The sequence below is a fragment of the Culex pipiens genome, chromosome 1 (assembly GCF_016801865.2).
Source record: "Culex pipiens pallens isolate TS chromosome 1, TS_CPP_V2, whole genome shotgun sequence".
Lineage (NCBI taxonomy): Eukaryota > Metazoa > Arthropoda > Insecta > Diptera > Culicidae > Culex > Culex pipiens.
Window position 1 is genome coordinate 79,266,261 of NC_068937.1, and position 27,375 is coordinate 79,293,635.

General features: G+C 41.4%; 2 protein-coding genes across 2 annotated transcripts; one reads left to right on the top strand and one right to left on the bottom strand.

The window, feature by feature from the left end:
- Window positions 1-1,293: 1,293 nt before the first annotated feature.
- Window positions 1,294-17,629, top strand: LOC120430107 (multidrug resistance protein homolog 49-like). Its single transcript, XM_039595192.2, has 10 exons — window positions 1,294-1,605; window positions 12,677-12,921; window positions 12,989-13,182; window positions 13,557-13,802; window positions 13,867-14,038; window positions 14,127-14,786; window positions 14,849-16,392; window positions 16,450-16,612; window positions 16,674-16,868; window positions 16,937-17,629. Exons 2-10 carry the CDS (start codon window positions 12,712-12,714, stop codon window positions 17,486-17,488), a joined length of 3,936 nt encoding a protein of 1,311 aa, XP_039451126.1. The 5' UTR covers window positions 1,294-1,605; window positions 12,677-12,711; the 3' UTR covers window positions 17,489-17,629.
- A 3,244-nt stretch (window positions 17,630-20,873) lies between these two features.
- LOC120430099 (uncharacterized) lies at window positions 20,874-26,571 on the bottom strand. Its single transcript, XM_039595186.2, has 6 exons — window positions 26,532-26,571; window positions 26,289-26,461; window positions 25,369-26,230; window positions 25,052-25,311; window positions 21,003-23,433; window positions 20,874-20,947 (listed from the first exon to the last, which is right to left on the bottom strand). Exons 1-6 carry the CDS (start codon window positions 26,569-26,571, stop codon window positions 20,874-20,876), a joined length of 3,840 nt encoding a protein of 1,279 aa, XP_039451120.1.
- Between the last annotated feature and the right edge of the window lie 804 nt (window positions 26,572-27,375).

Sequence of the window (27,375 nt, forward strand, 5' to 3'; positions counted from 1 at the left end):
TACCAAATAACTTTATATTTTTGGTTAAATGAAGTTAAAACTCAATAAATATGCCAAAAATCACTTCCCTAGATTTTGAAAAGTTTCATGAAGAAAAATCAATGTGTCTCATTGTTACCCATGGGCTGAAAAGAGTGGGGATCAATGCGACAGCCCTGGATTCTGGGTATATTCTAATTTTTGGTCAAACCTAATAAAAGGACATTGTAGCCCAACTCATGCCCTATGAAATGACGAAAGAAATTTGGAGAAATATTAGTTTTTGTATTAATGGCAGCCTATGAGCGAAAATGTAATTTTCAGGCATAATTTACTTTTACACCCCAAAATCAAACATTTATGAATAACTTTACAAGGGAGCGTCCATAACCAAAGCCACTATAATGGCAGACTTGTATCCAGTAGACACACCTTTCCCCAAAATATGAGCCTGATTGGTTGAAACTACGACTTGTAAGAGCCATTTTATCATTGTTCCCCGTGTCTCATTGATGACTACTCTACCCTACAACAAAAAATCCTGAAAGGTAAATATGCAAGGTAAATATAAAAAGAGGAAATTCACAGTCAAACTTGTATTCATCATTGAGCACCACTGCCCTGAACGATCGCATTCCGACAGTCAAGTGATCTATATTAATTCTTGCTGATTCAAAACAATTAAGCAGACGCTTGCTGAAAATGCTGAACCCGGCTAAATGAATCAGACATGAGAAATGGTTGACACCCGACTCTGGTGACGTTGTACTTGTAGCAAGCCGATCAACGTTAAAAGGGGGAAATTTAAAGTTTCACTCTGGAAACATTTACCCAAACCCATACCTGGCATGACATAACCACGCTGAAACCACGCTTCTGCCCAGCTGTGTTCATTTCCGGTAGATCCCCATCGCGTCGTCTCGGCAGACTTGGGTTTCGATTAGTCAACATTTAACCAGCCGCTGCAACAATCTTGGAAAATCCCTGCTGAGTCTCTCTTCCAGACGGGGGGATCGGTTCTTTTCTGGTGCGAGAGGGTGTGGGATTCCTTAAGACGTGAACCGACGACGACGACGACCTGTAGAACCGGGGAAGTCACGCACACCGGCCTGCTCGGTGGGAAAATCTTTGGCGCGCGATTCCTCGATCGATCGCGTGCCGCGGAATGATAATGACGTGCCGCCTCTGTGTAGGGGGATGATGCTGCGTTCAGGGAACTGTGCTGAGTGACTGCTGTCTAGGGTGCTGGTTGTGCAAGTTAGTCGGAACTCAAAGCTGGAATCGGAGCATCAGTCGATCGGAGGTTGTCGCGCGGAACGGATGCAAAGTCGGGCGCAGTGTGCTAGGGAACTATAGACGTTATCCGGAGGAACATAGTGGATTATTTGAGTGAACAAGTGGGGGTTAGTGAAAAGTGATACTCGAGATTGAAATTTTATACGATGGGATCGTGAAGCTGGGAAGATTGTGACTGGTGGCAGCTTCGAGGAAATAGTCTCGCAAAAGTGAAAACAATTCAGAGTAGAATTGTAAAAATAAGTTGAATGAAAAAGTACCTGAAGTTAAAGTGTTAAAAGGAAACAGTTAAAAATATATTCTTTGGAATAATTTGCGTTCAGTGAAAAGGTAAAAAAAAACAACTGTTACTCAGAACTAAAAAAACTGAACAAATTTGTCGTATCAAGATCAAGGTACTGTTTGGAAAATCAACAAATAGAATGTGATTGAAAATCTTTAGCCAAATCCTAAACATAGACATGCCTTATCAGATCAGGAAAAATATTTTTTTCAGAAAACAATAAAAAAAAATGTAAAACAACACGCGCAGCAGGCTTTCAGTTTAAACAATTTGGTTTACTCAAGATTTTCACGAATTTTCATAGAAACTTGATGTCTACAGAGTGAAATTTGTCTACCTTTCAAAGGTTAGTCTTAAAATACGGGTCATTCCATCTGAAGCGGAACAGCATTTGAAAATTACCCTCTCCGATCCTGCTCAAATTTGGCAGAGCTGTTGATACTATCAAAACATGCAACAATCCCTAATTTCATCCAAATCGGACCACCCCCTCCATTTTTGTACCTCCCCAAAAAAATCGACTTTTTGGCGATTTTTGACCAAACCTTCTAGTTTCAAACGACGATAACTCAGGAACCACAAATCTTAGAGGGTCGGTCTTAGTCTCAATTTTGAAAGAAATTGGACGTAGAATCCATTTCCGTGATCAAAATTTTGATTAATTTATTTTGTCTACCTATATTGCGCAATTGAAAACTTTAAATGGCCGTATCTCAAAACACCCCAACTTTTTTTTATTTATTTGACCTCACCATCGTGTTCCCCGGCCAATTTTACATAAGAATCACTTATCGACAGAAATGAATATTTTTCGTTCCAGAGATATCGAATTTTAAAGTTTTGTGTTTTCGAGATTACCTACATCAGCTTCATTCGCCGCATCTGCTAGAAGCACACAGGCGGGCTGATCAATAACTGCTACCTGGCCATTTATTGAAATAATATCACTGACGAACTGACGTGCCAATAGGAACAAATTGGTCGATCATTTTTGACCGCACACTGTTTCTTTTACTTTCTACTGTTCTCTTCTTCGGCGATTGTCAGAATTCGAGTTTGACGTGTTGTCACATCAGCTGTTTTTTTGCTGTGAAGAATTCTGGAACAACATGTGTTAATGGCGGATATGAGTTGGAATGGAAATGTTACGAAAAGTCTAAAAAATAGCCTAATTTGGAAGTTAAACGAAATTTCTTGCCTCATTTTACATTAAATAATGCAAGATTTGCAAAATATTCATCGTTTAGTTCAGAATTTGCAAAAGTTTTCAGGCTTTCAATATGTTTTCCCCCATTTTCATTTGTTGTTCCTGAAAGTTTCTCAGCAAGTGCAGCTGCGCATCTGTCAAATCGTCTGTTTGACAATCGCTGATCGCTGAGGGTGAGTGAGAAGGAAGATAGGAAAGTGCGGTCAAGTTTGGATTCGGGGTGGCACGTCAGTTCGTCAGTGATAATATTTCATCATAAATAATCTTTATCAAATTGGGCAAAAATTAACTGTATAACACTGTAGGAAACTGGAGTTGAATGTTTATCTGCTCAAAAAAAAAAAAAAAAAAATAATGAAGTGAATTTCTGTGCTAACCCACAGGACAGAGCAATAACGACACACAGTAAAGGGCAGAATTGGATTCCGACGGAGCGAGCAGGAAAATGCAATTAATCTTGTTAGTAACACTGAACAATAAGTGCACGATACATTATTGAGTAAAAAATATGAATTAAAATTAATAAAATTTGTTGATACGTTGTACTCTAGTGAAGGACGATCACAAGGAGTAGGGAAAGGATTTCTGGAAAGTATAAAACTGAAAAATGTAAGAAAATCACAAAGTTTGATCTGCAGCAAAGCGGCTAATTCCCCAAATTTAGTTGCGATGATTTCGACACCGTCCGAACAACAGTGTTTTTTTTCTTCTATCATTCTTGGATTCTTGGAACACAATACGGCTGCTGTCCTCACGTATAAGGATTTTTTTTAAATTAAATGTACCTTGACCAAAATCATCTTTTAATCAAATGGAGCTGGCTCACAATATAAAAATTGATTTAATATGATCAATCTTTTAAACCATAAATCAGATTTGCCAAATTATGGTAAAGTGTCAATAATAAACTATAATAATAATAATAAAGCAGGTTTTGGGGTTTTTGCTGAATGGCACTATTTTGCTACCGCCCATGATAAAGGCCCTAGTCATGGCCTCGGAGGTACTCTAAAACGGTTAGCAACACGTAAAATAACCCAATAAATATTCCTTTCACAAAAATAGATTGATCAAGGTAGGGGAACAGCATCTAATTCCAGCGTTCCTCTAATGTTGCCATATCAGCGCTTTGGCATTCAATTACAGCTGATTAAAAGCGTTTTCAACTGAAATCGAGTGATAAATAGCTCAATAAGAAGTGAACAAGCAAGTTTCTATCAAAAGTTTTGCAAAATTTGTTGTTTAAATAGTGAAAATGAGCAAATTGGACGAAACTAGGAGCGAGGACTTAACCTGCCAAACATACGAGAATTTCCCCTATTAGCCATTTGAATAAATATTTGCGTAAAATTATAAAAATATAAATTAAATTAATCATCTCCCAGAACACCAGGTAGCAGTTATTGATCAGCCCGCCTGTGTGCTTCTAGCAGATGCGGCGAATGAAGCTGATGTAAGTAATCTCGAAAACACAAAACTTTAAAATACGATATCTCTGGAAGGAAACATATTCATTTCTGTCGATAAGTGATTCTTATGTAAAATTGGCCGGGGAACACGATGGTGAGGTCAAATAAAAAAAATAAGTTGGGGTGTTTTGAGATACGGCCATTTAAAGTTTTCAATTGCGCAATACAGATAGACAAAATAAATTAATCAAAATTTTGATCACGGAAATGGATTCTACGTCCAATTTCTTTCAAAATTGAGTCTAAGACCGACCCTCTAAGATTTGTGGTTCCTGAGTTATCGTCGTTTGAAACTAGAAGGTTTGGTCAAAAATCGCCAAAAAGTCGATTTTTTTGGGAAGGTACAAAAATGGAAGGGGTGGTCCGATTTGGATGAAATTCGGGATTCTTGCATGTTTTGATAGTATCAACAGCTTTGCCAAATTTGAGCAGGATCGGAGAGGGTAATTTTCAAATTTGCACTTTTTCGTGCACAGTTGAGATGGAATGACCCATACTTTACATTATTGAATGTTATACAAATTTAAAAAAAAAATGTGTGCCTATCAATCATTTTTAGACAATTTTTTTTTTAATATGAGCTTTTTGAGCAGATTTGTTGCGTTCAATAATCAAAAAAAAATATTTTAAATGAATTTTTGTTCGCAAAATGTATTAAAAATCTCTTAATTTTATTAACAGTACGGAATTGATAGTTTGACTCGTTCTTGTGATTTTGCCAGATTTGGACGATTTTGAACAACTTATTTCGTGATAAGTTATGAGAAAATATTAAAAAGAAAGAAGAAAATCACAAAACAAGAGAAGTATACAATTTTTGTTGAACAAAAGTTTCTTCAAGTGCCGTATTTAACAAGGGGGGAGGAATTAAGAGTAAAATTCGAGTAGTGGCAATATTTTAACTTATGGCATTTTTCCGAAATATTTTTCCAAAATAAATGCCTAGCAGTTTTGACTAATTTTGCGTATACAAAAAACACAAATAAGCTTGATATTAGCTTTGAACGAATTCAGAATTTCCAAAACTCATCCTTTCGAGTTCTGATTGAATTCAATATGTCAATTCATTTTTTTTTGCCTAAATTATTCAACTTTTATTTCATTTAAGGGAGCACAGCAACCAAAGAAGTTGTTGTCTTCTTATTCCAAAATTGTCAAATTTACGGACCCAATCCTGTTATAGCGGGATTGTAAAATTAATCAAACTTTGTGGTAAATTACTTTGTTGACAGTACTTTAGGGGATGAATAAAAAAATATTTCGATAGTACTCGTAGTTTTGAAGATACTAAAATGTCTGTAACAAAAATCTGGGTGCAAAAGCTCTGGTTGATGTGCACCGTTAACGGTGCACATCAACCGGAGCTTTTGTACCAAGATTTTTGTTACAGATATTTTAGTATTTTCGAAACTAAGGGAACTATCGATATAATTTTTTATTCATCCCCTAAAATACTATCAACTAAGTGATTTACAACAAAATTTGCCTATTTTTACAATCCGATTGTTGCAGGATTGGGTCCATAAGTTTGGCAATTTTGGAATAAGAAGACAACAACTTCCGTGGTTTTGGAGAATCTTAAGATATATTTTATGACTCGATTCCCCTTAGGCAAAAAAAGTATCTGTGCAAATTTTGAGCCAAATCGGTTAAGGTTTATGGGTCGTTTTGTGTCGTTGAAGTTTATATGGAGAAAATCGCGAAAATGTATGGGGAAAAACATCGTTTCAGGATTTTGGCAGTAGGTGTACACAGCAAAAAATTGTGTAAAAATGGAAGCTGTAAAATGGAATGTTGAAAAAGAGAATGTGTAATTTTACATCTGTTTATTACGAATTGCAACAAATTTTTTTGTCTATCACCATTTACACAATAAAATGGGTAATATTTGGATGGAAGATTTAATTTTGTGTCTACTTTGATGCAATATTGCACTCAACAGTTTTCGCGCATCACCTTCGAAAACATTTGGCAGCTGTCAAATGTTATTGTTTTAGAAAAAAGTTAAGCGAGCGTTTTTTTATTCAATGTTTGCGTTTCTTTTTCGCAGCGCGTTTGTTTTTTAAAAATAAAATTCTGGGTGTTTAATTTAGCCAACAATCGGCTTCGGGAGCTGGGGCTCGTTAGTGCATCCACGAAGATTCCGGAACCGGTTCCGTCGCGGTCGAAGTGTTAGTGTTTTGTACCAGTTTGTTTCGCTCTCGTCGGAAAACACGGACGTTCCGGATCCGCAACCGCCGCCACTGTCACTTTCGGAAGTGATGCTGGCTCCTTTGGCCAGGGATTATTCGGTGGAATAGTGTCACGGAACGAAACAGATCGTTTTGGACGAGGCACCGGGCGATATTGTCATTTGGAAGATGCCGGACAAGGGAACTCCAGTTCTGCGGATAGCGGATGGCACCGAGTGCGAAAATAGATCTGACGAGATGTCTGAGGGAATCGATCTGGACCATCTATTTGATAACCATCCCAAGGGGTTGAAATTGTCCGGCTTAAAATGTGTGAAGAGCGTTCCAGGAGGTGCTTAATGAAAAGGGCCAAACCCACTTCCGAAGGCTGGACCCAACTGACCCACGTCATCGTGCTGTTCCAGCACACGGCCACGAAGTCGTACTTTTTGGGGCCGAGATGGAGGAGGTGATGGTAGGGTAGCAACTCGATTTCGGGAAAAGCGTTGGGCCGAATGGCAACAAAGTTCATCGTCACCGGCACCAGATCTCTTGCTCAGTATTCTAGTGGTACCAGTTCGGGTTTGAAAATTCTTCGACAGTGGTACGTTCGCGAGAAAACCTCTGAATTTGAAATGCTTGAGAATATTTTTTAATAAATCTTATCATTTCCTTTGCTTCACAGCTTCTCCGATCACTGAAAAAATCAACTTCAAAAGGGGCCTTGTCCAAAGGTCCACAAAGTAGTTCCAGACAAAAATGCATTTTAGCTGTTCTACTGGACGATTCCAAGTGGGGCGAGGAGCAGGATGAGATTGAAGTCGGTTCTGTCGGGTGGAACGGAATATATCCACTGCAGGGTAGGGTGGCCACCAGAGGCACCCGGCAGCGTGGCACCAGCATGTCAGTTCGTTAGTTTTTCGTAAGAATGTTATTTTACATAAGTCCATTCTAATCATATTTCATCATCCAATAGGCTTCCTTCACGCCGCGGTGTAACCACCTCCGACGTGCATCGTGGAGATCGAGATAAAGAAAGTTGAAACTTCCCGATGAGTTGGAGAGGCTCAGCGCCTCGGTTTGGCACCTAACAGTCCCGGTCGAGGTCACAGTCTGCCGCGACCATGTCGGCAGTTGGCTTGTCACACTGCGGCATGACTCTCTGAAAAATTTCTTCTTGAGGTAGATGTCGTTAATTTTATAAACAATTACAAGAGTCCGACATACTTACAGAATTTGCATACAGTAAAATAAAAATATTCAAGTTTTCGAACAATTTCTAGATTATGCTGCCGGGTCCTGCGCAGCCTGTCCGCTTCCGTTTTGGTTAAACAATCCGCTACTCACCAGCTGGTCCCAACACAAACAGCAACACGGAATATAGTCGGTCATCACGGCGAGCTTGGCCGAAAGAACCCAAGTTTAGGAAGACTCGAAGGTACCACTGAACAACAAATTGCGCTCGTCAGGTGTGCAAGCTCAACAGCACCTATCCGCGCCCCAAAGATTGTTACAGCGATTCACATCCATGAAAGACTGATTTATATTTGTAAAATAAAAAAAAAATCCTCAGAGTGTCAAAAATAAAACGATTGCTTTGATGATTAGTGTTGTTTTCATTCTGCAAAAACAAAATGACAATTCTATATCTATCCTCAGATTACACATTTTCAGGTATAATTTTCATTATTCGATGGTAAATTTCGACATTTTAAGAGGTAAATTTGTACATTATATGTGGTAAAATTAATCATTTTCCGAGGTAATTTTACACATTATATGACGTAAAATTAAACCTTTTTTCTGACATAAAAGATGTACCCCTTCCCAGATGTAATATTACCACGATTTTTTTTTCTGTGTAGGCACGCACAAAATTATCTAAGTGTGAGATTCTTGTAGGAAATTTAATTTCCTACAACATTGTCCAAGGGTGCGAAACGATCCGAGTTGATCCGAAATACTCAAATACTCAAAAAAGACACAACAACACAGTAAAAAGTTGTGTAAATTTCGAAGGTATAACACTTCAAGTTGTAATATAACCTCTTTTATGTTGTAATATCATCTCGATTCAGAGTGAAAAAGTGGCAAAACAGTACAGTAGTTGTTCGGTAACTAGGCTGAACAAAAAATAACGAGGGGACCACCGATGCATAATATTTTCCAGATGAAATATAAAAATAAAAGTTACTCAAATTTATTTACAATGCTTACTTTTCATATTTCTTTAATTGTAACATAAAATTAAACAAAAGTTTGAAAAAAGTTTTTTTATTTATTGAATATGATTTTTGCATCCATTAACCCCTCGGTCATTTTGGTTTGTTTTGGTTTTTTGACGTTTGTCTGCTTTTTAACTGGGCGCTCGATAACTGGGCCGTAGCCGTAGCGTAGTTATCGAGCGCCCAGTTAAAAAGCAGCCCAGTTAAACAACGCCCAGTTACCGAACAACTACTGTATAGCAAAAATGTAAAGGTGACTGACATTTCACTCATAGCACACACAGCAGTTTAATACATTAAAACTGAGTAAATAAATTTTAAATGAATTAATCAATTTCTATCAATGGAGTACCCGACGCGATTGGTAGTGAACAATGTATTTCTTATGGAGCAAACTGTCAAACTACCACTCGAATCGAATATTCTATTGCTAAGTGCGTACAATTCAAGGCCTTCACGTCAAATTCCATCCAATTTTTGGGACAGGAAACATATTTTGCTTTTATGTAATTTCCAAAAAGCTAAAAAAACAATTACGTAGCACTGTTGGTACGGGGCCCTAACCCCTGGACGCCAAAATAAGTTAATTAATAAATTAGTACTACTAAATTGGAAAAGTGCTCCCGCACAATTTAGTGCTTCATTATTTTAAGTTTACCCGCCACATTGGGGGGTAAAATCACGGTCAAACCACTGCTACTTTGCGATAGTTATGGACAACCAGCGGAGACCACTACAAATTGCGGACCATTTGCATTACGAGCATCAGATTTGTCTAGGTTGTTCTTCTAATTGGCTCATATTACCTTGATTATTGTGGATACGCAAGACAACTAGTATGTTCCTGAGGGATATCGGTTTTTAGGTTCTTTGACTGGTCGTAAAATACGCAAAATTGTGGAAATTTTTCAAGGGTTTTTTAACGATCACGAGTTCAAAACAAAGTACAGTCACATAAGTTTAAAAATTCCCCAGCAACTTGTTGTGAAAATATTCCATCCAACAGGAATAATTCGTTGGTCTGACGCAGTCAGCTTAACCTTACGTGCGCGGTGAATTCACCCGTAACTTTGCAACGCGAGTGTTAATGTATTCCGCACAGTTCACAGCGATTAACATAAATCGTTGATTTATTTGCTGAATCAAACACGGGCGCATCCTCTTCAATTGGGATGTTTAACCCGCGCGACATGTTAATTTTGTTCTGAAGCTATCGATCATCGAACTCCCCCTAGTCAGGAATGCCGTTTCGGTTGTGACAATCTGAATCGTGAGTTATAAGTTTTACAGAAATTGCTGTAATTAGGAGATTTCGCAACCCGCGCGGGGATCAGCAAAATTTATCGGTTTTTTTTTTCTTGGGAGGGGAATTTTAATTAGCTGCAATTTGTCCAGTGGGTATTTCTGAATCGATCAATCATTCTATCGAGCTCATAAATTAAAGAAATTAATAAGTGGCACTTAAAGTCACAGCTGGAAACGTTAAACTTTCAGGTGCATTTTCTGACCAACTGTTCGGCACGAGCGGGTGAGGGTGGACACGAATAAATTTAACCTAAAACCTAATTGATTTTTAACTAAGTCAGTTTCAATTAGATTTGAAAAGTTTGATGATTTTAGGATAAATCTCAATAAACACTCCTGAACAAATCATCAAGTGTCCACTCCAATCACAATCGTCAGCTGTTCGAATCGAATTGCTTTGGCAAGGTATGATTGAGAAGTGTTTCAAGAATATATTCCAATCTGTTTAGCACTGGACCTGAGCTACCGGAATACAGTGTATCCAATTGAAAAGTGATTGCTTTTGTTGCTAGTATGTTCAGCGAGGCGAGTGGTCGTTAAATTGTTCTTCGAAGCACGTGCTGGACTTATTTGAAAATGGGATCTCAGATCAGAACTCAGATGTTGAAGAAAATCAAATGGAACTAGATAAGTGAAAAATAATAATGAATCATGATAACTTGCAATATTATCATTCTAAGGGCAAATTTACCAATAACAAAGAAATACAAGAAACGAAAACGAGCGTTTAGTTTCATAAAAAGTGGTCCTCCTCCTCAGTAATGTGGCTCAAAATAAATTAAATATTGTCTTCTTATTTTCGAGTTCCTCTTGAAAAGTATCGGAGATATTTATTGTAGTACAGTCCAGACTCGATTATTCGACGGCCTTGGAATAATTTCACTCGCGCTTGTGTATGGCCCCTAAACTACGCTAAAGTGATTTAGAAAATTTAAATCTAAGATGGTGGCCAAAATGGCGTTGAAGAAATATTGAAAAAAAGCTTTTCTGTTCAAATTTGACTAAAATGGATCAATTCTGATAATAAAAGTAAAAAAAAAACGTTTTTTGTTTGTTCATGATTCAGTTATTTGAAGTTCCATAAAAATATTCTGATAATCTAAACTTCGAACAATCGAGGCTTCGGTAATCGAGTCTGGACTGTAATGATTGTGCAAAATAGTGCTAAAAATACATGTTGAGAAATAGTTGTGTATTTTAAATTTCTTTAAAATATGGAATAAAATTAATTAAAAATTGTGTTGCTAGAAAAAAAAAAATCTAAATGATGCTATTCTTATAAAAGGTAGTCAAAAAATATATAAGATTTGTTAGCAATGAACAATTATGAACTAATAAATTAATTAATTTGGATATTGGGTCTTAAATAAATGAGCAAAGAGTTTTAAAATGTGCTTCATATCAAATCTAAGTAAAATATTTTTAAATTACTTTCAGAATTTCCAAAAAAAAAACATGCTACAGAAAAAAGTAAAACGTACATCTAGTTGAAAATTTGATGTTATAAATTAGCCTCTTTTTCTATCTAGTTTCAGGATGGTACAAATATTTTTAAAAGTTTGTGTAACCCCCTCCCTTCAAACCCAGCCCGAAAAGTCAGGGGGCGAAAGAATTATATTTTTTTCAAAAAACATTAAAATTTCAATGGAAATTTAAGTGCAATCAGCTGACATAAATTAAAAATGCAATCCTCTGTGTTTAGAATCATTTTTAAGCATGTTTGGTTTTTTAATCTTTGGATTTTGTTGTTGAAATTTTCGATGTACAGTACCGCAAAGTTTTTTTTTGCTGATTTTTTTTTTCGATAAACACTAGCAATTTTAAAAGGAGCAAACCTTACGCTACCAGATAAAATAAACAAACAAAGAAACTTTAAAAAACATGTAAATTTAAACCTTTGAATTTTCAACTCTTTGAATTTGCAAGCGCTTTTTTTTTTTAATGTTTGGTTACAGTTTTTTAAACAGATTTTCTATATGTCTTGTGAACGTTCGCTTTTTCTATCATACTTCGGAAGTGAATAGAACAAAAGAACTTTGGAATTGAATAACAAAAATAATTTCAAATGGTCCAATGTAACAACAAATTTATGTGAATGTTAGAAAGCAACTTCTCTTTAATGATTTAAGACATTTTTTCTTCAATGGTCCAATAAACATGTTTTGTTTTTGCTTTTTGGGTGTTTCTTCAAAAACACCCAAACAGAAAAAAAAATATGGTTTATTGGGTTTATTGGACCATTCCAAAAAGAACTCCAAATATCTAAATAAAGTTGTTTTAAATGAGCAAAACTCATTTAAAATGTCGCCTTGCTCAGTAGGCTGAAAATGGGAATATTGCTCCTAAGAATACCTAGAAATATTTGGTTCTTGAAGTTTCATGTCTGTTATCTATCTTTCGTCAAAAAAATCTAAATTTCAAATGCAATGCCCACTAATCTGCCGAGACATTTTTGAGCTCAAAACATGTCAATTCTTGTAATGTGTAATGTTTCTTGTTGCGTGAGTGTTTTGTTAATTGATTTTAAATGAATTTAGATTTTTACATTTTCCAATAAAATAATGATCTTTTATATTTTGCTTTTTTCAAAGATATGGATGGTTTCTTGTATGATAGAAATTAGGATTGAAATAATAACTACACGAAAAAAATTAAAAAAAGAATAAAACTAAGCAATTTAATAATTTCCTTAAAAATCATTTATAGTTTTTAACCACAAAATATTTCATTTCTATTTCCAGGTCACATCCCGCTGGACCGGTAGCAGAATCTCACAATGACCAACAAGGAGTACCCGCAGCAGAACGGCGGCTCCCAGCCGGTGGTGGTCAACTACAAAAATGGCATCAGCAACGATGCCATGTCCGAGTGCAGCCACAAGGCGGGCGGCGGCTCGACAAACATGCTGAACATCATCTTCAAAAAGGCCGCCCAGAAAACCGTTCAGGAGGAGAGCAGCTACAAGCCGGTGTCGTACCTTCAGCTGGTGAGTGCAAATTGTTTTGAGCAAATTTTCGGTTTTGAAAGCAATGTTTCTATTTCTGCAATTCCAGTTCCGGTTCGCCACGTGGGGAGAAATCTCAGCCACCGTCGGGGGCATCCTGCTGGCTTCGCTAGCCTCCCTGGGACTGCCGTACGGTGTGATACTGTACGGAGAGTTCACAGCCCAGCTGGTCGAGCGAACTCGAGGGATCGGCCGATCGCCGGAGACTTCCATCCTGTCCATGTTTGGAGGTGGTGAAATTCTGTAAGTACACACACATCTTCTTGGTGACTCCCCACTGGAATGACACTTGATAAAACGAGAATGTAAATTTCAATAAATCGAAGATTTACGTCCACTTGAACTATTCCGACGAAGACAACCAATCGAAAGAAAATATGACTTGAACACGTGCTCCGAGCACGTGTAGCGAGTATCAGAGTATCGGCTAACCAATTGATATCAATTGACACTTTTCACACTTTTGCGTCGTGATTACTTGCGACAAACAAGATGCCGCAGACTCAATTTAATTAATGCACGAGTCCGGAGAGTTCCCCGGGCGAACAAATATTCATCAAGACACTTTAAAGTGCATAAATCATCTGATTATGACTGATCGTCAATTTTTCTTTCAGGATCAATGCCACCGAGGCGGAGAACTATGCCGCCATCTACGACGATGCCAAAGCCTTCGGCCTGGGCGTGCTGTTTATATCGGTGATACAGTTCCTAGCGTCGGCGCTCAGCATCGACGTGATCAACCGCTCGGCCCAGCACCAGATCAGCCGGATACGGCGCCTCTTTCTGCGGGCCGTTCTGCGCCAGGACATGACCTGGTACGACCTGAACAGCGACGACAGCTTCGCCGTCCGGTTGACAGAGTGAGTTCCTCGAAAATCTACGGAATCTTAAGACTTTTATAACTTTAACATTGCTTAATTTCAGTGATCTGGACAAGCTAAAGGAAGGAATCGGCGAGAAGCTGTCGATCTTTACATTTTTAGCCATGTCCTTCACGGCCTCGGTGCTGGCCTCGTTCGTGTACGGCTGGGAGCTGACGCTGGTGGTGTTGAGCTGTGCACCGTTTATCATCATTGCGACAGCGGTTGTGGCGAAGGTATGTTAGCGGCGTGCAGCCGCGGAAATTTGCGATGCGTTTCCCCTCGCAATCAGCGCACTTTACGCTCGATTTGTGTGTTTTCCAGGTTCAAAGCTCGCTCACGGAAAAAGAACTGAAGGCGTACTCGTCGGCGGGAACCGTCGCTGAAGAGGTGTTCAGCAGCATCCGCACGGTGGTGGCGTTCGGAGGCGAGCGCAAGGAGCAGGATCGCTACCGAAGCCGGCTGACTTCGGCCGAGATCAACGGCCGCAAGAAGGGCGTATTCTCCGGCATCGGCGGCGGCATCATGTGGTTCATCATCTACTGCTGTTACGCGCTAGCGTTCTGGTACGGGATTAGCTTGATCCTGGAGGATCGCGGAAAGGATGTCGTGGACTACACGCCGGCCGTGCTGATCATCGTGCTGTTTGGCGTGCTGGCCGGCGCGCAGAATCTGGGCCTGTCGTCTCCTCACCTGGAAGCGTTCGCCTCGGCGAAGGGATCGGCGGCGAGCATTTTTTCGGTGATCGATCGCGTGCCGGATATTGATTCGCTGGGCGAGGACGGGCTGCAGCCAGAAACGCTGCGGGGGGAGATCACCTTTAGCGATGTTCAGTTTCGGTATCCGGCGCGGAAGGACGTGCAGGTGCTGCAGGGGCTGAACTTGGTCGTGGAAGCGGGCAAAACGGTTGCCCTGGTGGGACCTTCCGGGTGTGGCAAGTCGACCTGCTTGCAGCTGATTCAGCGATTGTACGATCCAATGAATGTAAGTTTTTTTGAGAATCTGCTAAATATTGGCTTTGATACAAGATTCGACTGTTTCCACAGGGTACCGTTACGATCGACGGAAACAAGGTCAACGAAATGAACATCCGGTGGCTGCGATCGTTCATCGGAGTGGTCGGCCAGGAGCCGGTGCTGTTTGCCGCCAGTATCGCGGAGAACATTCGCTACGGAAAGCCGGACGCGGACCACCATGAGATTGAAGCAGCTGCCAAAATTGCCAATTGCCATACTTTTATCACTAAGCTACCGAATGGGTATCACACACTGATTGGGGAGCGGGGAGCACAGCTGTCCGGAGGACAGAAGCAACGAATTGCCATAGCACGAGCGTTGATCAGGAATCCGAAGATTCTACTGCTGGACGAAGCGACTTCCGCGCTGGATCCAACGTCCGAGAAGCGAGTGCAGGACGCGCTGGAGAAAGCAAGCCGCGGTCGTACGACCCTGGTGGTGTCCCACCGATTGTCAACCATCACCAACGCCGACAAGATCGTGTACATCGACAAGGGAGTCGTAGCGGAGCAGGGCACCCACGATGAACTGATGGCCAAGAAGGGAATGTATTACGATCTGGTCATCGCAAGTGGGGCGCAAAAGCACGACGAGAACGATGATGAGTTAGATGTTGTTTCGGATGGACAGAAGGGAGATACCACGGACGACGATGTCGTGGGTTCGGATGACGAGTCTGACGGTAGCAAGTCGGCCGAGGTGGTCGAGGAAGACACAGAGAAAGCGTACCCGGTGTCGATGTTCCGGCTGCTCAAGTGGAACTCCCCGGAGTGGCCGTATATTCTGTTCGGTTGTGCGGCTTCCATGGTCGTCGGATCGTCCTTCCCTACCTTCGCCGTTCTCTTCGGAGAGATGTACGGCATACTTGGTCATCGTGACGCCGAGTTTGTCCGCAGCGAGTCCAACTTCTACTCATCGCTGTTCTTGGTCCTCGGACTCGTCACCGGGGTGGGAACCTTCTTCCAGACTTATCTCTTCAACGTGGCCGGAGTTCGGCTTACGGCACGACTACGACAAAAGACTTTCAAGGCGATTCTCAGCCAGGAGATGGCTTGGTACGACGATACCAACAATGCCGTGGGAGCGCTTTGTGCACGGCTTTCCGGAGATTGTGCCAGCGTGCAGGGCGCAACCGGAACTCGCATCGGATCGCTGCTACAGGCTGCCTCCACGATCTGCATCGGAATCGGAATCGCTCTGTACTACTCGGTCAATCTCACGCTCGTTTCGGTGGTCGCAATTCCGGTCGTGCTGGGAGCTATCATGCTGGAATCCCGCTACATGGAGTCCAGCGGACTGAAGGAGAAGCAATCGCTGGAGGGTGCCATCAAGCTGGCTGTGGAAGCCATCTCCAACATCCGAACGGTTGCCAGTCTGGGACAGGAGCCGCACGTCCTTGAGCGGTATTACAAAGAAATGGAAAAGGTTGATGTGGCGTGCCGGAAGAAGACGCGACTGCGAGGAACGGTGTTTGCGCTGGGTCAAATCATGCCGTTCATGGGATATGGCTTGGCACTGTTCTACGGAGGCAAGCTGGTCTCGGAGAAGGACTTGGACTACAAGGATGTGATCAAGTGAGGATTTCTTTGATTTATATTCTAGTTGAGAATACTAATCTAAGTTCTTTTCAGAATATCCGAAGCGCTGATCTTCGGCGCGTGGATGTTGGGACAAGCACTGGCCTATGCTCCGAACGTGAACTCAGCGATGCTATCTGCTGGTCGTCTATCGAAGCTGTTTGATCGCATTCCCAAGATGCACAACCCGTCAAGTTCGTACAATCCGCTGTTTCAGGTAGGTGTTGATCTTCTATTCAATAATAAACATAACCTCAACGTAATCCTTCCTTCAACAGAACCACGACGGTGGCATCCAATTCAGCAACGTCGAGTTCCGTTATCCCACGAGGCCGACCGTACCGATTCTGCAGGGCCTGAACCTGGAGATCAAACCTGGCCACACCGTTGCGCTGGTTGGACCATCCGGTTGCGGCAAGTCGACGTGCATCCAGCTGCTGCTGCGCTACTACGACCCGGAAGGTGGCAAAGTGGTACGTTTCAGTCACGGCCGTGTTGTCGTCCAGAATAATATTTTAATTAAAATTGCATTCGTTCGCAGGCGGTTGATGGCGTTGCCACCACCGACTACCAGCTGGGCCGCATCCGAGCCCAAATGGGCCTGGTTTCCCAGGAACCAATCCTCTTCGACCGGACCATCGCCGAGAACATCGGCTACGGGGACAACTCGCGGGACATTCCGATGCCGGAAATCATCGAAGCCGCCAAGCTGGCCAACATCCACGAGTTCATCATCAATCTTCCCAAGGGCTACGAAACCAGCCTCGGCGCGAAGGGCGCCCAGCTGTCCGGAGGTCAGAAGCAGCGGATCGCGATCGCTCGAGCGCTCGTCCGCAATCCTCGCATTCTGCTGCTGGACGAGGCCACGTCAGCGCTAGACAACCAGAGCGAAAAGATTGTTCAGAACGCGCTGGATCACGCCCGGAAGGACCGGACCTGCATCATGATCGCGCATCGGCTGACCACAATCCAGAACGCGGACATGATCTGTGTCATCCAGAACGGAGTGGTGGTGGAAAAGGGCACGCACGACGAGCTGATGTCGCACAGCAAAACCTACGCCAAGCTTTACACGATGCAACAAGTGGCTTAAAAGTGCGCTTAGACGAAAAGAAAAAAAATCAAGCTCAGTATTTATAACCTATTATTTTTTGTAATTATTTAAAATTTGCTGATTCAATCAGAGAAAACTACGTGCCGTATTGGGTGTATGTTTCAGTACATCCGTAGAGTTCTACGCGAACCAAAAACAGCGCAAATTCTGGGCAGACCTCCGAAACAGCCGCAGAGTTTGCACACATAGACTTAACCTAGTGATACTGGAAACGCCTCCTTACTATTAGCATTGTAATTTTTATATATGTTTAAAAATGCAAGCTTCTATTTATACTGCAGAAAAAAGAGACATCCTAAAAGTCGGCTTGTATAAAATTTGCAAACAAGCAAAAGCAATAAAGGTGCACGCACAGTTGAAATTTTACACAGCACAATGCTCTCTTTCAACTTCTTCAAAGCATAGAAAAAAAAACTATTCAGGCTCATCGAACAAATCCAACTCAAATCTACCGTTATATACCATTGAATCTTGAAAAAGTGATATTTATAGGAACTTCAAATACTACAAGTTAACTTGATGTTGTTGCAATTTATTTATAGTTTACGTCGAAGATAGATCCAATAAATGAATTATTGATGTATTTTAAAACAAAATCAGTATTTTTTTTTTCAATCTCTCCCTAAACAAATGTTTTTTTTTTGTCAATTTACACCTATACGGTATTTCACGCATCCGTTAGCCGAATTTGTCTCTGCTGTTAATGCAACGCAGTAGGTTTGGTCACTTTAATTGTTGCAATACTACATTTTCGGGGTTACTCGGATGTTTTGAAGGCATCAATAAAAAAAAGTAAATCTTTCTCTGTTCCGTGAACCCGTGAAGAGTATCGGTGCCGACATTTACAAAGCGGATTCAGTGTCAGTTTATTAATCAACTTAATGTTAAAATGTTAAGGTTAATGTTAACATTCCATAGGTTGTCTTCCTAAGGTGTCTTGATAAGGTCCAGTTTGTGACGATACACTACCTTCCCTTTACTAAGCAATCAAATCCAGAAGGGAAAAGATCACCAGTTGTGTTGGTCCGAGCCGGGATTTGAACCCCGATCTACCGCTTACGAGGCGGAAGCGTTACCACTGGGCTACGTGGATTGTGTCAATATTGACAAGAAAGACCTTGGGGCGTAATCAAACTACATGTTCTTTCGGGAAGCTTTCTTCAAACTGGCTGTGCCTTGTGTTCAATTAAATTTGATTAGACAAAAGAGAAATTAGTCAAAATCGAACAAAAAAAAAAAAAAACCAACGGACGTTATTGACAGATCAGTTCAAATTTAACAATGAATCAAAAATGATCAGTGGGAGCCAATCATCGTTAACTGTTCAATCCCTGAAGATCCCTTCTTTATTAGTCAATACCGGCACCTTCCCAAAAAGCATGCAGTTCACAAAAGGAAAGAATGTTGGTCCAATACTTGAATTTGTAGACTCATCAGTAGGGCTAGTGAGTTTTTGAGTATAAAAAATATGTACGGAGAAAAAAGAGTTCCCAGAATCATGAACAAGCGTTCATGAAATTGGAAACCACGAACAAAGTGTTCAAATGTCATGGTACGTTCCTGAAAAACGTTGAACATTTTGTTCGTGGTTCCCAATTTCATGAACGCTTGTTCACGATTTTGGGAATTCTTTTTTCTCCGTGTTTGTGCTAAACTTTTAATTTTTTTCAAGATGTCAAATATTGTTGCCATGTTAAAGAAAAAAAAAATCGTTTGAGTTGTGTCAGTAAAAGTTTATTTTATTTTTAAGATCTTTGATCCTTTTTATAACATAGGATTTTTTTTTTATTTAATTGCCTCTTGCTTGAAGGATCTCTTCCTTGACGGTCCCTTGGATTCTGTTTGCTTTAAAAATCTTTTCCGGTTGTCAATAATTTCACTTTCTCATGGCTTGCATAGACATTTTTCTTTGCGAAACTATTAAGCTTTGAAGGGTGTTTGAGATTTGTTTGTTTTTGTATGCTGGACGTTGCCATGATTCTCTCCCATAGCTGGGTATAAAAAAAACATATGTTCAATCGAGTCTTCATTTTGCATCATTCTGTAAACTGATGTTTCTTTTCCTCGACGGTCCCTTGGATATTGACAACCAGAGAGTCGACTGTATAAACCAAACCTCAAGTTGCAGTACGCATTTTGACTTGACAAATAAGTCATTATTGTTATGATTGTGAATTCAAATTCAAACGCAAAATAGTTATGAATGAGGCTCAGTTTGAAATTAAACTTTTTGATTTATAAATCGAATACAGTGGACTCTCTGGCTGTTGATCTTCTCGATATCAATATTGCTCCAGCTGTCAATAAATTTTTCAGTCCCTTCAAATAGATTGCTTTGATTTTGCTATAATTTGATAACCCCCGCTCTCGACGGTCCCTTAAATATCGACAACGAGAGAGTCCACTGTATTTATAAAAGCAAGACATAAAAACAACTAAGCATAAACTTATTTTCATGCCTGACAAAGGCCAGTCTTACATGTTTTGCTCTGAATTTTTCTTATTGAGAAATTATTTATTTTCAATCAGCAATCTTACGTCACTAAAAAGGAAATGAAAAAAAGATCACGGTCACAATTCATGAGGATGATTAAAATTCAATTAAAATAATTATAAAAAAGCGTAGAAAATATTGTACGCACTTGTAACATTGGATTTTCTAGGTTATCTTAATATTGGTTACGTTTCGTGAAATTTGGTTTGTTGGAATTATGGTCCCCGTGAAAATTTCTATTTTAAGCTCCCGAGCTAGGATGCTATGGGGAGGAATTCAATAATTTTGCCGCCCGTCGCCGAACCCTCTGAGCAACGATGCTATGAGAAGTTCTTCCTGGGCAGTACAACAACAATCGCACATCTTAATGTCTAATAAATATAATTTTGCTCCACAGTTAGCTCGACGCCACAAACGTCAGTGTGCCTTCCGATCAACGATGATATAGAAATGGCTTAGTTATAAAACAGAAGGAATTTGGACATTTTTCGCATAATTTTACACATGAAATACATCACGACTTCGTGCCTTCCATTCAAAGATGATATAGAAAAGATTTCTTTAATTTGCCAAACAATGAGGATCATAAACGCACTAAACATATTAAGAATTTTCCCATAACAAAATCACTTTTCTCAACTAATAAATATTTAACAATCACGTGGTCTCACTGCTCATTAACCACTTGACGCGAATAAAAAAAACCACGCGAAATCACTGCTTGCACCGTACGCAGCAAAAAAAATCACTTGATTAATATTTTTTGACCGCGAGCCTCCACTGCAAACCAATTAGAATCGATTAGACAAAAATAAAGGGAGCAAAATTAGTCAAAATCGAAAAAAATCAGACGTTGGTGTAAAGGGATTTTTATTCGCTTATTAAAAATTGTTCCTTTGTATTACCCGTCAACAATAGTATTTTATCAATTGTCATGGCCGAACCTAAAATGAAACAATTATTATGATTACAGAACTCAACCAAACTCATTCAACCCACCTAGCGGAAGCCACTCCTCCGGCAGTCCCGCATCCCGCCTCGCCGACATCAACGCATACCGCAGCGCAAAGGTCGTCGACACGCCCAGCGTGTAGCCCGGCTCGCCGACTCCCTTCGATCGCAGCGCTCCCACCGGGTTCGATGCTCCACGCAGCAAATTAATCCGAAAGTCGGTCGGAATGTCCTTCGCTCCCGGCGGCTTGTAGTTCCACGATCGAATGTTGGTCAACGCTCCGCTGGTTTTGTCGTACTCGAGCGATTCGGTGAGGAAGTACCCGACGGCCATGATGAACGCTCCCTCGACCTGTCCAATGTCCAGGCCGGGGTTCATGCTTTCGCCGGTGTCCTCCAGTATGTCAACGCGGGGCAGTCGGACCGCTCCGGTTAGGATGTCGAGTTCGAGCTCGGTGCAACAGAGGGCCCAGATTGTGTACTGGGGGTGGTTGGTGGGTTTTGTGAGGAACCGGGCTGTTAGGTCTAGGTTGCTGGCGAAGCTGTGGGCGACGAGGACTTCCCAGGAAGCGGTCGGGTAGGAATCGCGGATCGGTTGCATTCGTTCGACGAGGATTTCGCACGCCTTTTGGACGGCGTAGGCAATGTTCATGTTGGTTGTGCTTCCGCCACTGATGAAGGCGTTTGGCGAGGACATGCTGTTCAGCGGTTTGATGGATACCTTATCGAGTGGGATTCCGAGGACGTGAGCCGCAACCTGGGCTGCCTTGGTGTGGATTCCTTGACCCATCTCGATTCCGCTGTGGGTAACCGATACCGATCCATCCAGGTGCTGAATCGAAACGAGGGCATCGAAGGTTCCCATATGATTGATGGGGAACGCGACCGGGACAATCGAGATACCTCGCTTACGCCAGCGGTTAGCCGCGTTGAATTCGTCAATCTCTTTTCTTCGCTGATCGAACTCTACATCGGCTCTGAATCGAGGAAGTAGCTCTAGCATTTTACTATCCGCTGGCATGTTCTTCATGCGAACTTCCAGCGGATCTTGACCCGTTTTGAAAGCAATGTGTTCCATGATTGTTTCGGTGGTGGCGATAGCTTCGCCCGATCCGGGCGCCCTCAGCCACGTGTTACTTGCGACATCGGTCAGCGATGTGCGGGACACATGCCGCCAAGCGCTTTGATCGTAGCAATTCTTAAAGGTCTCCTTGAAGAGAAACGATAGCGGCTCGTTGGGAGAACAACCCGAATCGTGGGTGTAAGTGTTGGACAGCCGGACGATCGTCCCGTCACTTTTAACCGCAACCTCGTAGTCGTTCCAGAGTCCCTGCCGCTTGCCAACGGAACACATGTTTGCCTCCATCGTTAGCACGAAGCGGACAGGTCTCCGGGTGTGATGCGCAGCCAACGCACAGGCACTAGCAATTTGAGCGCTACGAGTTGCCTTTGATCCGTACGCACCTCCAAGTCGGCGACTGAAGTAGTTGATCGAGTTTTGAGGCATCTTGAGTAACTGCGCGATCGATGCTTGGACCTGGCCGAGAAACTGCGACGAACTGTACACGTTCATCCCGTCCTCGATCGGAACGCAGATGCAGGTTTGCGTCTCCATCGTGTAGTGATACTGCCCGGCAAGGTAGTACACCCCCTTGAAGGTTAGATCCTCACCCGTTGCGGCGGCGTACGCTTCACCGGTCACATGATTGGGCTGATCGAGGATCCGATGTGAGGCGTTTGCTTCCATGAGATCTACGATGGTCGCATAGATGTTGTCTTCCCTCGAATCACTGTACGTTATGGTCACCAAGTTTGCGGCACGATTTGCGAGCTGAAAAGTTTCCGCTACAATAACTCCCACAGGTTGACCATGGTACAACACTTTACCACTACACAGAACTTCCTCCGAGGCAGCCCCAATCGGAAACGTGAAGTTTATCCCAGTCTTGAAAGGCATGAAATCGTTCAACCCAGGAATATCCTTCGCTGAGTAGAAACCCACCACTCCAACACACCTCAACGCTTCCGTTGCGTCAATATCCAAGATTCGCTTCTGCGCTTCGGTTGCCGTTACGTACGCCGCGTACAGTTCGTTCTCGTAACAAGGCATATCGTTGATGTAGCTTGCCTCTCCGGAAGTCTGCGCGAGAGCCTCGATTTTGGGAACATTCTGCGTCAGCGGCCAATTCTTCGGATACGTATCGTACGACTGTGCGCCACTGGACAGTGGACGCTCGAGCATCGCTTTCCCAGAACTGAATCTGGGACTCACTAAATTCACGTTGCGTGGAGCGATGCTCAGCACGAAGCGATAGAACAACCCGAGCGCCGTCTGCTTCCGGTAGGCAGGGTTGGGCTCCGGAAGCACCCAGTCCGGGTGCAGTTCCGCGTCCAATATCTCAAGAACCTCCTGGAGAGTTTCGTTGCGGAAGAGATTTTTCCCCACGAGGGCCATCTCCGTCAGGGTTGCGTGCGTGAACTGAAAGAAACCATGTTTGCATCTTATGCCGATGTCGTGTTCTCTTGGCAAAATCTCCTTTTTTGAACTTGGCGAGAGTTTGAACAATTCAAGGAGGTATTAGACTATGACAAACATACCAACAAACTCGCATCTTTTAACAGTTTGGCAGTTTGCCTGCATTTGTTTGTGGAAACGTTATGGCCTATCTACAATCAACTTTACTTAGGTTTCTACGGAAGCAATCACCAATATTATAGGATGTCAATCAAACATCGGGCCCAGTTTGCTACGATTAGAGGGTGACGAGCGGGAATTCCCGGGAGAAAATTTCCCGGGAAATCGGCCATTTTTGGACCTCTCGATTCTCGGGAAATTTGGTCGTGACTCCCGGGAAATTTTATTCTTATAAATATCGAACCAAAATTAATAATTCAATCAGAAAAACATTTGAAAAATTCGAAATTGTTTAGAACATTGGATTTTCAATGTTTGATTTTCAAGTTTGAATAAACCAATGCTTCTCTAATCTTCTTATTCTAAAGGTGTAAATTTTAACTTTTCAAAAATTCCAATAACTATAATTGAGAGTAACCAAAAAATATGGACCCCAAAACCTTGAACCTTGAAACATTTTTAGCAGTTACACACCAGGAATGAAATATTTATTATTTCTAAGAGGAAAAACCTTATCCTCTCTCAAGCATAGCAAAACTCATAATCTTGTTTTTTTAATTCTAAGTAAGTCAATTTCGCTGTATCGAGGTCATTTCCTTTTTTGATGTCAATAAGTCATTATGTGTTTTGCATATTAAATTATATTTTGGGAGTAAAAATCAGGCATTCTGTGTAAAGTTAGTGCCCGCTGATTGTGACCATTTAAAGTTGACCTTAAGAAGGAAAAAATCAACTTATGTAAAGTTTTTGTTTTGTGTCGTTATTTATCATATTACAAAAATGCCATATTGCATAAATGGAAAATTAGATATTAGTTTTTTTTTTACTTTCAAAAAATCTATTAACAAGTTCAACAACAAGTTTGTGCAACTTTTGAAAAATCACTCAGTGCGAATGAAGATTCGTAAACATTTTAAACTGCAATTTCGAGTCCCAAAAGGCTCAAGAAACGATTTTGTATTTGTAGATTGAGGGAAAAAATCAAAATGAAGATATAGTTTCTCAAAATAATTAACGTTTCATTGGATTAGTATGAATTAATTGTATCTGAATTCATTAAAAAGAAACGTTTTTTTACGTTTCTTTTTAAGTTATTGACACTTCTGGCTAGTTAAAAAAAAATCCCGGGAATTCCCGGGAAATGGCAAAACTCAACTCTCGATTCCCGGGAAATTGAAAATCTCGAGAGTCGTCACCCTCTAGCTACGATGTTTTGGCAACATCATATTGACTATGCTGACAGGGTCATAAATGACAGCTACGTAGGCTGATTGTAGATAGCCTGCATACATTTTGAATTGTTAGGCGAGTTTGCAGCAAACAAGTTTGAGAGTTTGGCAAACTGTCAAACAAGGAAAAGTTTGTTTGTTGTTTTTCATAGTCTAATACCTGCTTTAGAGAAAATAACCATGTCGACAAGAGAGCACAACATCAACACAAACAAAAAACAACAAAACGTTACGCTCGGATGGATTCCCCCGAAGCAGACGGGCGCCGCCGTCACGATGCCCTGCTTGCTGCCAGCGTCGTTGAACTTGATCATAAATGCGGCGTTCACTTGGGCTTTCGAGTTCTGGGCCCGCGGTTGCACCTTGTACGAGCGGAACACGCATACGGCCGGATCCAGGGCCGGTAATACCACGTTCAGCAGGAGCTTCTTGGTCATGTCAATTTTTAAGAATTGTTGAGGGGTTGCTGTTTGGACGGTTCCGTCGATGCTCACTTTTTTGGGGGAGATGTATCTTTAGTAGGAGGTTAATTAAAAATTTGATATCGTACTTATCGTCAGCTGCGCTCCAACAGACTCCAGAATCAGATAGAGATCAGATGGAAACTCGTGGTGCTGATGTTTGAGAGAGAGATTTCCAGCAATGGTTCCAACATTCCGTACAGCTTCATGAGCTATCATGGTAACGTGTTTCGCCAACTCCAGACAATAGTGGAACTTGACATCACTTGCGGCAGCTTCCTGAAGAGTACGGATCAGCTCATTCAAAGTCACGTTGGCACCAACGATCAAGTCACTTCCAATCCACTGCGAGCTCAGTTCTTGGACCGAATTCACGTCAATGAACACAACCAAATCTTCCCTACGTCGATACACGCCATGCCCTGTATTCCCGGCAACGAGCATGTACGGTTTGCTTCCAATTCTGGCGAAAATGTCGAATATCTCCTGCAGCGAATAAACTTTGTGCCACTCTCTACCATCTTCAAAGTACATATCGATTCGTTGATCTTCTTCACAAGCACTGATGAATGAACACTTGGATGAACAATTCCCGGTTCTTCCTCGAGAACAACCCTTCTCCAAATCTTCAATGTCACAACACATCCCAGTCAGCTTTTCATCAGCATCACCAGCAAACGATTTAAACGCGTCCAAGATCGGACGATATCCCGTACATCTGCAAATGTTACCTCCTAACGAATTTTCAATCTGCTCCATCGAAAGCCCTTCCTTGTTTGAATCCAGTAAGCTGTACATACTCATGACCATTCCGGGCGAACAGTAACCACACTGACTCCCATGGAAGAATGCCAACCTTCGCTGGACCGGATGGTATCCGTCCTCCTTGGAGCCGATCCCCTCCACCGTGAGGATGTCCATTCCGTGGCACGAAAACACTGAAAACAAGCACTAATCCAGCTGGTTAGACAGTTATTAGTAGCACTATATCTGCTCCATGGATTCCTACCGAATTCACAGCATGACTCGTCGGCTGCCTAGTCACGGGATGAACTCCCTTAATATTCACGATACAGGCTCCACAACCGCCCTCCAAACACATGAACTTGGTTCCCTTGAGATGAGCATGATTTCGGATGAAGGTGTTCAAAGATGTATCCACCGGGACATCCTCAGGCGAAACTACAACACACAACAATTTCCATATCAGACTCCAAAATTTAAAAAAAGAACTACAAAATTGCAAACCAACCATGATAAACCTGCCCATTGATGGTGAAGACGACTGCCATTGCGCGATGCGAGCACTGTAACTGGAATGCGTCGACTGAATTTGAAACTGACCAACTGTGGCTGGCTACGGGCCGCCCTAGACACGAAACCAAAATGAAAATTTCATGTTGGACGTGTGCTACTCGAGCGGAAAATGTTTACTTTATCTAGTACCGTAAACCGGGGTGACACTTATAGTATATTTATTTATTTTTCAAAAAATATTCAGACGGTAGAACTTGCCTCAAGATTAAACAGTCATAGTAAATGATTTTTGTATTTTTTAGAAGAGACATACCATCCTGCACTTTACGTGAGTCTTTTGGTAACATCTTAGGCTATTTCCTCAAAAAATTTAAGCGAAAAAAAAATCATGACATCACCATAAAATTTAACTTTTAAACTTAAAGATTGAAAAATCTCATAGAAGTGGCGTGTATTTTTCTTTCAGTGATTTTTTTTTCAGAAAGCTCGTCCAATTTCCTACAAGTTTGTCTTTTACCACTTTTTGATACGATGAATTATTTTGATTTTGAATTACAAAACACAATAATATTTGAATAACTTACCCCCTTCTCAAATGTCATTTTCGAGTACAATTGGATCTATATACACAAAACTGGCTAATATAGGCCAAGGACAACATGTCTACAAAGTTTGATTGAATTTAGATAGGGTCGGGTACAAAAGTATCAGAAAAATTCCTGATTTGAGCTGGAATTGCTTACATTCATTGCGACATAACTAAGGCTACCAACTGTACGGATTTTTTCCTTACGATACGGATTTTCGAACCTCTTCGCGGATTTTTAACAGGCCGGAAT